Source organism: Megalops cyprinoides, chromosome 12, assembly GCF_013368585.1.
Source record: "Megalops cyprinoides isolate fMegCyp1 chromosome 12, fMegCyp1.pri, whole genome shotgun sequence".
NCBI lineage: Eukaryota > Metazoa > Chordata > Actinopteri > Elopiformes > Megalopidae > Megalops > Megalops cyprinoides.
Window position 1 is genome coordinate 27,266,936 of NC_050594.1, and position 10,930 is coordinate 27,277,865.

The following is a 10,930-nucleotide window of genomic DNA, read 5'->3' on the forward strand; positions in this document are numbered from 1 at the left end:
TAAAATAGTAAAAATAACAATAAAACATACCCTGTACTGATATACACTTGTCTCGGAAACTAACTGACGGAGGGACAGTGTATGTCCTCGTTGCTAGGGTTGAGAGTGACGTGCAAGGCACACGGATGTTATGAGCAAATGTTAGCTTCCTGGCTGTACTGTAAGGCTGGCCAGCGTTAGCGTGTGGAATTGGAAGCCTTCGGCGTTATCTCGCTCGACCAGCCCTGACTGCATCCCTCTCTGCTGTGCGTGTGATGTGGATTGCTTGTTTATCTCTCGTTCCCAACTGCTCCAATGGCTGTTCGCTGGTTATGCAGGTAAGTGTGAAGCAGTACTTTCCTAACATCAGCTAACCTAGCTTAAAGTAACTGCGTTACTTTATACTTTGAAGCTAGCTGTAGTAGCTAGCTAACAAAATTTATACGAGATAACGTACAAGTAGGTACATAGCAAGCTACTTTGTCCTGCATTACTTTTTAATATAATATGGGTGAGGGTCAGCTACGCCGCTGTCACCGGTCACCACCACACTACAGGTATCTAGCTAGCTAGCTGCTAGCGACACAGGATTTTGAAGCAGCTTTGTGTACGGTTGTCAGCCATCAATCCAACGCTACTCTACACAAAGAAACACAGGTACTGATATAGCTGTTCGTGTTATGTGGATTTTCGTCGCGGTCTGTGTTTCCTGCATAGGATTTTGCTCTGTGTATGGAGTTGATGCTACAGTTTCGACGAGACCACTTGCTTGCTAGATAGCTTGGCATTGCAATTAAAAGATCAAACCATTTAAATGGGGGTATGCGTGTGACTCCGGATGCTTGTTTAAATAACATTGCCCGGGATTAGAGCTGAGCTCAGATGTGCATTGCTGACATGTCGAGGCGTTCGCGTGTCCCATCGGTACCTGCTCTCGCGAGCTCGCTTGCTTACGTCGCGACAGTTCTGCTATCCCCCCCATCACGGCGCACAATTGGTACCCCCACTTTCTCCATTCGTGCGTGGGAGGGGTTGACAATGCAGCTAGGCTCAACGCGAGGTGAATTTGCCGAAAGGATTCGAAAAAACCGATGTTGCAAAATGCCTAGACACCCGTGTCTTTGAATGCCACGACACGCCGATGCTTTTTAGCTGATGGAAACTGACATCCTTCGCAATGTGCGCGAATGTCTTTGGCGCTTTGAAAAGGTGAGAGATTTCTTGCGCATCTCTGAAGGTGGTGAGACATAGCACTTTGTCAGATAGCTAGCTAGAAACAGCTTAGCTGCCTGCAGGAGGGTGAAAATGTCTCTCGGTTGATGAAAAATCATACAAATACCAATCAGAAGTGGCACTGCAATCACTGGGAGAAATGATGAGGAAACAGCGTTATGAAGGCGTCTGTGTGTATGCATGTGTGTGAACCAGTTGTATTACATCACGGTCATATCTGGAAAGGATATGATAGGGTTGGATATCTGGAAGTTGGCTACTGTATATTTTTTGGCAGGTGGATTGATTAGTTGTCTTCAGTGTTGCATTTGACACTAAACCTATATTGAATGAATGATCTATAAAGTGCCGTATTTGTTTACAGTGCAGTTCACATTTTCTAGGGGGTGGGTGCCACTGTCACCTAAAAACACCTAAAACTGGCAAACAACCCCAGCTTTTAAGACCTTCATTTAATAAAGGCCATAATGCACCATGGTGTTGCTTTTTTGGGGGGGGTGTATTTTTAGTCTTGGCATAAACACACAATTCTAGAGCCATATTACGCCTTATCAAATGTTTTGATTTTTGGATCATGTCCAGAAAGCCCAATAAAAAGAGGAGAGTAATCTGAGAGTCATTCACCAGACATCCTGGTGCTGACAGTATTGCGATTAGGCTTTTCCTGATGAAATGGACCACGATATATAGGTCCAGACACAGAGAGCATGACCTGACCAAGCTTGGAAGAGAGCTAGAGCAAATCAACAGGCATGGACTTTCCCAGCTGTTGATTTCCTCAGATCAGCGTCTTCATGTGCACCATCTGCCCCTCCCCTGAGAATTCGGGCACTCACGCCCACTCGATCTGCTGCTCCAGTGTCTCTGGTGCTGAGTGAGAGGGTAAACATCTGGAGGGAAGACAGCAGCTGTGGCGTTTGCTTGGCATCGTGACTCACCCTGTACTGGCCCTGTCCACACTTGTGTGTTTCCTTTTTTTCCCCATATAGTTAATTATATCCCACTGTGTAGCATATCACTATGACTCATTCTGTGCTTTTCTGTGCCATTCGTAGGTGAGTGTTTCGCCGTGAGGCTGTAGTGTATCCCATTTTTCTTGTAGGTCTCGTGATACTTAAAGTGTCTTCTTTTTTCACTAATCAGCCGTACGTGCACACACCCTCTCATGGATTGGAGATTTGCCGTAAAGTGTGTGTGTGTGTGTGTGTGCGCGCGCGCGTATGTGTGTGTGTTTATCTCTGTGCGTAGCTATGACCACAGAAGCAGATACAGACATTGTCTGTCACTGCAGTTATGACAGCTAGCGATCACGCTAGTGTTTCAAGTGACCTGGTGCGTACCCTAAAAGCACCATGTTGGAATCTTCTAGACAACGCTTTAAACAACTAACTTGTATTGTTGAGAGAATCTCAGGCAGCTGTAAGGGTAAAGTTGTACTGGTCAGGAGAGTGGACACTGAATGGTGAACAGCTGTACAGTTTGTTACTGCTCCAAAGTCTAGAGTGTGTCATGTTCACTAATTGTGAATTTAATGGTAGGCCATCAGCACAGAACCAGTACAGACACAGGCCTTTGTGTAACCTGTTATATAAATGCGAAAGACAAGGCATCTTCAGGCTCTCTATGAGTCCCGGGAGGACTGTTCCATTGCTTTAAAAAGAATCTATTCTCGCTCCTCTGCCAACCCTCACATCCGACTGTTGTGGTTGCACACAATGGCGTGTGAATCATAGGGATTAGCAATGTATTGTCAGGTTATGTATGTTTACCAGAGGACCCTGATTATAATTACTCAGAGTTGCTTCTATGTTCTTGTTTAGGTCAGCCATTTATTATAACCAAAATAGAATTTAGAGGCATTCCATCTGGTGAATAAGAGTTTGTTTTATGGATCATTTGAATCGTTTGGATTCTGTATGCCAGTGGATTCACACCTGAAATAAAGCTTTGAACGCCCAGTGGTATGCGATGCTGTCACTTTAAGATTCAGTGCAAGAGAAGGACCAGATCTGAGGTGACATCACAGACACGTCACTGTGGAATAGCAACTGCAGTGCTGCCTGCCGATAAAATGTTCTCCAGCCCCCTAGAATCTTCAGTGTCTGGATGCCAATGGCGCATAACTTATTAGTGTATTTAAGGGGATAGATTTCAACAGTAATTTCATTCAGCCGGTCCTCTCTCAGCAGTACTTGTGAGTAACGCTATGCTGAATACATATTTATGGATTTCTCTTTTTTGCATTTATGTAGTACTTTTCTTGTTGATTAAAAAATAAAGTGTGCAATTTTTTTGTTATGGTCACACTGAAAAAACAGAAGCAGATACTCTGAATTCGTATTAACCAGAGGTTACTAATAATTAAGTTTTTAAAAGTAGCAGAAACATTCAGACTCGCATGTATTTCACAGGTACTTTACACTGTCACTAATTAGACAACAGTTCTTCATTTGGTTGGATGGAATAAGTCAGTGCTTACATATTAAACATGGTATAAGCAAAGTTGGACTTTAAATGGTTGGCTGAATACCCCTCTATAAATAGCATTTTTTAGAAGTTTCAGCATGCCCCTATTGTTGAGAGACTATGTGTCAATATAGTATTTGGCCAAGGACTGCAATCAATGAGATAAATTAGTAATGTATTACATAATTTTTGGTTTGAACTCTGCTGTAGAAGGAGTTCCAGAAGTCACAATTTGCCATTAAGTTGTTCTGAGTGGATTGGGGGTAAAGGGCAGTTCCAACAGCACTCCGAGTCAACATTGCTCAGCAGGGAACGCCTGTTTAAACTCCACATGCCTGGCAGAAGTACCCTCTGTCTGTGCACGTATTTGGAGTGATCACTTCTTCATTTATTCCCGAGTGTGCATTTGTTATGGAGTAACCCAAAGACTGTAACTGAATCTCTCTCTTCGGAGTACGGGTTGTTGTCCTGCCTCTGGCTGCTGTAGAGCTGTTGTGTTGGAATGTCCTGACCTACCTGTTCCCGGGTCTCCCTTGTCCTCGCAGCCTGTTTGGGAAGCCCTTTGATGGTGGGAAGAGGATGGACAATGGCAGCCAGCACCCCTCCATGGCACGCCTGCAGGAGATACAGACAGAGGTGGCTGTGCTGGGCCAGCAGGTGTGCGCCTTCAGCGGCCTGCAGAGCGACCGCGAGTACCGGCGGCTGGAGCGCGAGCTGACCCGGCTGCAGATGGAGGTGGACCAGGTGGAGACGGAGGGCAAGGCCGAGCTGCAGCAGGCCCGCAAGCGCGCCGCCCAGGAGGCCGAGGGCCTGCTGCGCCACCTGGAGGAGAACGCCACGCACCCGTCGCGGCTGGCCATCGAGGAGCTGAGCCAGGAGGCGCAGCGGCTGGTGGAGCAGGGCGTGGTGGAGCCGCAGCGCGCCGGCGCCGCCGAGATCAGCGACGAGCTGGTGGACGCGCTGCAGGAGCTGGTGCTGCGGCTGACGCAGGTGAAGACGGGCGGGCGCGTGCCGCTGCGCAAGGCCCGCTACCGGGCGCTGACGCGCCTCTGCGCCGTGCAGGACATCATCGAGGGCCGCGCGCGGCAGCAGACGCTGCCGCTGCCGCTGTCGGAGGGCACGCATGCCGCCGTGCAGCGCATCAACCAGGTGATGGTGCAGGTGAGCGGGGCGCGCAGCCAGCTGGTGGCGCTGCTCATGGGCCTGAGCGGCCGGGACAGCTGCGCCCACCTCTCGCGCATCCTCACCGAACTGCTGGTGGAGCTGGACGCCCTCGACGTCTCCGGCAACGCCTCCGTCAGGAACTACCGCAAGCGCGTGGTGGAGGACATCAACGGCCTGCTGAAGCACCTGGACCTGGAGGGCGAGGGGGACGACACGCGCAGGTACAGCACCCAGCTCATTTTCATCAGATCAAAGGCTGAGCTGCACACTACACTGCATTACATTACATTACATTACTGTCATTTAGCAGATGCTCTTATTCAGTGCGACTTACATAGGCTACAGTGTTATCCATTTATACAGCTGGATATTTACTGAGGCAATTCTGGGTTAAGTACCTTACCTAAGGGTACAACAGCAGTGCCCCAGTGGAGAATTGAACCAGCAACCTTGCGGTTAAGAGCCTTGCTCCTTACCAGTACTCTACACTGCCAGCCCAATAACTGTGCCTGCTTGCGAGGCAAATTTCAGACAGTTAAATATTGCTGTTACGAGACGTTTATACACTCTGCTTTTAGCAGCACTTTACAGCTATGCAGGACATGTGTGGGCAGAGTACATTAAAATTACTACCCTGTCAGAATGATCCTATTACTGTTTTCATAAGCATATATTCATTTATTCTGAAACATTCAAATGACTAGTTGCTTCCACCTGCTGCACTGCTACACCTATGTGATTTTCTGTCGGACTACTTTTTTATTTGGTTGTTTTGAGGTTTTTTATTCTGTTTAAGTTTAAAGAAATCCCTGCATGTTTCTCTTGGCCTGTGTGGTCCAGTACGTCACGGGTGTTGAATGGATTTAGGATCACTCAAAATCTACTCACCGTGAAATGAAATCAGTGTATTTTAAACAGGTATATTCTGAACACTCTTAATCTTGTCATGCCTCCAAATGAAAATCACTTATTTTATATTTTTTTAATCAGAATTGCTTTATTTGCATGAAAAAACGTGGCATGTCTTGACATGCAAACTATCAAACCACAGTATACATTAGTAGCAAGCTAAATGAGACATGCTGTGGTTTCCCTCTACCTGCTTAGACTCGCTCAGCTGTTACTGACCGCTTGTGGGCCTGGGAGGAGGGTGATGTGGTTAGAGGGTAATATTTATCATTGTCAGACTCAGCTGGATATACACAGGGTAAATGGAGCTATCAGTCTGTGGTAGACGTCATAATGTTCCTTTTTAGTAACAGGATATTATTTAAAGGGTATAAGAATCCCACATGTCCTAGGCCCCTGTATCTTTGATTTTTGCTTATCAGTGATTATGGGTGCCCAACTGTCTCTTTCTCTTGTGCCCATTTTTACTTATTGACAAGGAGACAGAGGGTATTTTCCCTTTAGGCCAGTCTATGGTGTTCAGCTGTGTAACGTGTGTGTGTGCGTGTGTGTGTGTGCGTGTGTGTGTGTGCGTGTGTGTGCGTGCGTGTGTGTGCGTGCGTGTGTGTGTGTGTGTGTGTGTGTGTGCGTGTGTGTGTGCGTGTGTGCGTGTGTGTGTGCGTGTGTGCGTGTGTGTGCGTGTGTGTGTGTGCGTGCGTGTGCGTGCGTGTGTGTGCGTGCGTGTGTGTGCGTGTGTGTTTACAGGTATGACCTGGCCCAGAACGATTCCATCCGTCAGATCGAGGCGGTACGGGGGCGCGTGGCCCAGCTGCAGGGAGAGGTGCTCCGCCAGGGCGGGGCGGGCGAGTTCACCTTCAGGCCCAAGGCCGAGCTGCAGAGCCTGCTCACCCACCTGGACCAGGTGGACACGGCCAAAAACCCCTGCATCCGCGAGGCCCGCCGCCGCGCCGTGCTGGAGCTGCAGGCCGTCATCACCTTCCTGGACCTGCGGGAGGCGCTGGAGAGGCGGCAGCCGGGCCCCGGCGAGCACCCATCACACCAGGCCGTCTGGCAGGTCCTGGCCAGCCTGTCGGACCTGCAGGCCCAGGTGCTGGGCTTCGACGGCAAAAGGGCCGACAAGAGCTACATGATGCTGGAGGAGCTGCTGACCAAGCAGCTCCTGGCCCTGGACGCCGTGGACCCGCAGGGGGACCAGATGACCAAGGTCGCCCGCAAACAGGCCGTCAAGTTCGCCCAGAACATCCTCAGCTACCTGGACATGAAGACTGACGAGTGGGAGTACTGATCCCACAACCCCGCAGCCTCCTGCGTTCCTCTCCCTAACGCAGAGGGTGCTGCGTATCACACACAGACACAAACTGGAATAGGCTGTGAGTTTGGTGATGATTCGTGTATATATAAAGGGCATGGACTTAAGGGGAGTGTAAATACTGACGAAATGCTAGAATGCACTGCAGTGGTGGTCTCTATGTTTCCGTTTTTTGACTGTTGCCCCGTCTGATCGCTGGGAAACCGAATCCGGATCTTTTTGCAACCGCGTTATTATTATTATTAATATTCCATTGTGTGCTTGAAGTATCCGCAGCATCCCTGAGCGCTTGCTTGTGATTTTGAATTGTCCCCGTCGGCATGGTGCTAGAATGTGGTGTGGAGGCCTGCAGCCGGCGTGCTGATTGGTCTGCCTTTGTGTTAGCCCGTGCGGCTGTCCGATGCTCGTTAGGACAGGGAGGAGGGGTAGGATTGGAGGAACTGCATCTTAATCTGATGGCTTTCTGATTCACACTGAGGCTCTACATTTGCTTGTACTGCCACAGACTTTCATCTTTAACAATATGGCCCAAAATACCCTCTAGCAAAATGGCATACATTTCCTGTGTACCCTGAGGTTTGCTTTCAGCGTGACCCTTACAGCTCATGTTAAATTCACTCTCTATGATTAATATTTAGTCAGCTTTAATGCAAAATCCCCTCCCACCCCAGCTGTCACTGGCTGCCATTCAAATGTTGCAAAGCTGCAAACCAATGTTATGTCTCACATTAAAGTGGAAAGAATGCAGTGAATCCAGAGTGGAGCGTGAAGCTTTCCCCTCTGAAATTAGGCCAAGGATGGCCTCTCAGAAGCGTCATCAAACAGGGAACAGCAGGTCTGAGAATCCCCCCCCCACCCCCCGCGAGCAGCTCCGGGACCCGCCCGCACTCCTGCCTCATCCTGTCCTGCCCGGATCTGAAGAGCCCCTCTGCTCCTCACTCAGTTCCCTGTTTTAATTGTGAGGGGAGGAGAAGAGCGTGTTGGCTCTGTGCGCCCCTCCCCAGGGGTGTCACGTCTGAAGCGGAGACGGTGATCAAAGCGGACAGGGCTTTCTGGATCTCCGCTCCCGCCCGGTCGCAGGGAGCTATTTATAAGAGGCCCAAATGTCTGTGCCTTCCATTTCCTTTGTGATGCATCCCCCCTGTCCCCCTCCCTTACATTGGGGTGGGGGGGGCTTAATGTGGGTCAGCGGGGAGATGTGTAACCCGCCCATCCACAGAGGCACCGAGGAGAGTCTCTGCTTTCCCTGCTAAATTATTCATCTCAAGCACAAACTCGGAGCGGCGCTAGCCGGGTGACCCTGCGCACCTGCAGCTCCACCCCTCCCGGCCCCTCCCTCCCGAAGCCAGCCGAGCCGGAAGAGTCGCAGTGGAGGGAAGAGAAGGTCAGCCAGCACAATACAGTGGGGTGGGCCCAGGCCGCGGGCTGAGATTTGCACTTACAGCTTCAGTTTGATTGTATCCCCCCCGCCCCTCCCTTCTTTGTCTCGAGTAACCCACCTGCCCCCTGCCCATCTGTCCAAATCCGATGGCCCCGGAGCGTGTCCCCTCTGCACGGTGCCAGCCTCTCGGAGGCCGGCGGCGCTGCCCTTTTTCCGCTGTGACAGAGAGAGTGGGAGCGCCCGGGCAGCAGATTACACCGGACAGTCATCACATGGCACATCTGCCCTGGAAACAACCGTCTGCAGCAGCATAATCCACTCTGCCAACTGCAGAGCCCGACTGCAGCGTGGCGTCTGCCAGTCAATAGGCATGGCCTGCACGCAGTGGCTACTGTGCAGTATTCCCAAACAGTATTAAACCGCTCTCTCATCACACACGTCTGCTTTATGAGTGTGCTCTTCATTTATGGAACGAATTCCTGACGTCAAGCGAGTGTCAGAGAAACAATGTAGAGGCATTTCCTGGTTAGGATGGTGTAGCTTTGATCACCAAGAAGAACAGATTTTTCCATTACTAATTATCAGTAACTAAGTCAAATCTTATTTTTCTTTCTTCCATTTTTTGGAAGGGTGTGTATTCAATGTCTGGAAATGAAAACATCCTTGTGGAGTAGGGGTGTCAGACTTGACTGGTGTACAAGCAATGGTATTCTATTTTTATTTCTAGAAGTAATTGGTAATCAGTATGTCTCCTGCGGGGCTCTGCTCTTAAAATCGGATATGTTGTGACAGCTACAACATATTAAAAGCCTTGATATGCATACTTTCATGATGGCTCAAACCCAGTAATGCAGAACCAAAGCACACATAACCAGGTTTGCTTATAAACCTGAAAAATGTTTTTGAATTACATAACAGTATGTATAATTATTTTTCAGTATCTTAACTTAAAGGGCACTTATCAGCTATCGGCTCACTTTTATTCTTACAGATCAATTTCAAATTCATATGACTAGATGGCTTAAATCACAGAGACGAGGCTGTAATGTTAACCGTGCCTCATTGGTTCTTGGAAAAGGAATGGGACATTCCCAGTTTTAGAAGGATTTCAGACCTTGGGATTGGAAAGGATTGGGAAGGCTGTTACATAATGAGTTTAGACTCAATCCCTGAAAGAGGAGGGCTACACAGTCACCAGTCACCTCATAGGCACAGCAGAGAAGCATCAGCTGAAACTCTGAAATAGTGTCCTTTAAGTCTGTCACTTAGCACTACAATGCAGCGTTTTCTAGTTCTCTTTATATCTCCAGCTTCTTAACGGAAGGCAATGGTTGTATGTACCTTATCAAGTTTAAAAAAAAAAAGAATTTGTTTGGTGATTAAGGGGCCTGTTGGAGTGAGAGCCAGAAATCGTGGATCTGAATGGAAGAACTCTGTCCTTATACATCTGCTGTAATATTCAGTGGAGTTGGAAAATGTGTGTGCAGTCTCCCATACAAGGTCTCGGACCGCAGGGTCCGTGAGAGCGGGAGAAGAGAACCAGACCAGGATTGGGAAGGAATGCCACACATGAAGTATCTGCTGTCAAAGAGAAATGCTTCACACTTCAACTCCAGTGAAGCTTTAAGGCCCCACGCCCAGCTGAAACCTTCCATCTCCTCCCTCATAGGAAAGCAAGAAAACATTAGAGCTAGAATGTAGCAATTAAGAATGTCATCATCATGCCTCCAAGTACCAAAGCTATTTTTGCATAATTTTTTTTCCATCATTTTTAAAGAAAAAAAAAATTTTTTTACATTGTAAGGAGCCAGCTGTATGGGTTTATAAAAGATGCCTGGTAGTGGTTATTGCTTGGTGGCTGGATATCGGTTAGATATCTGTGGACAGTTTTTGGCCAGCACTACTTTTGCGTTTACATACTGCTGTCCATGGTGAGATTTTTGTTAGAGTTGTAAATATTGCGAAAAAGACAATAATTCATTTAACAAGGTAATAAGATAACAAGTGTCATCTTTACAAAAAAAAAACAGGTGATTGTGATGGGCTTGTTGTGTTTGTAAGTCAAAAAGGAGATGCTTGTACAAAAGCACACCCGGGTTTTAATTGTGTGTGAATGCTAAGATAACCGGTTCGTTTCTTGTACGTTTGATTTTCCAATCCAGCCCAATAAATGAATCTATCTTGATGTTTTTGAGTGGAGATATTTGTTTTCCCTTTCCTTTCCCACAATGGACATCATATGTGCCTATCATCTGGAGATATTTTTCTCTTTCCTTTCCCGCAATGTACATCATATTTGCGGTTGACTGGAAATAAGCAGGCACATAATTACAAAGCCATAATTCTTGTGGAATGCAGCTGCAGTTTTACAGGCCTTTCAAAATATCTACAAACATCCTGAGAAGAGCCACCACAAGGGGGCAGTGTAGCTCTGAAATTGCTTTTGACTTGAGATGACTTCCAACAAATTGGAAAACTATAGGAAATTT

At 47.9% G+C, this 10,930-nt stretch overlaps 1 protein-coding gene across 3 annotated transcripts; it reads left to right on the forward strand.

The window, feature by feature from the left end:
• Nucleotides 1-81: 81 nt before the first annotated feature.
• bag5 (BCL2 associated athanogene 5) lies at nt 82-10,600 on the forward strand. Of its 3 annotated transcripts, none has more exons than XM_036542833.1 (3): nt 82-317; nt 4,224-5,063; nt 6,496-10,600. In XM_036542833.1, exons 1-3 carry the CDS (start codon nt 295-297, stop codon nt 7,034-7,036), a joined length of 1,404 nt encoding a protein of 467 aa, XP_036398726.1. In that variant the 5' UTR covers nt 82-294; the 3' UTR covers nt 7,037-10,600. The 3 variants fall into 3 exon arrangements, with proteins under 3 accessions (XP_036398726.1, XP_036398725.1, XP_036398727.1); XM_036542832.1 differs by lacking the exon at nt 82-317 and adding an exon at nt 1,029-1,188; XM_036542834.1 differs by lacking the exon at nt 82-317 and adding an exon at nt 3,326-3,406.
• Nucleotides 10,601-10,930: the final 330 nt, after the last annotated feature.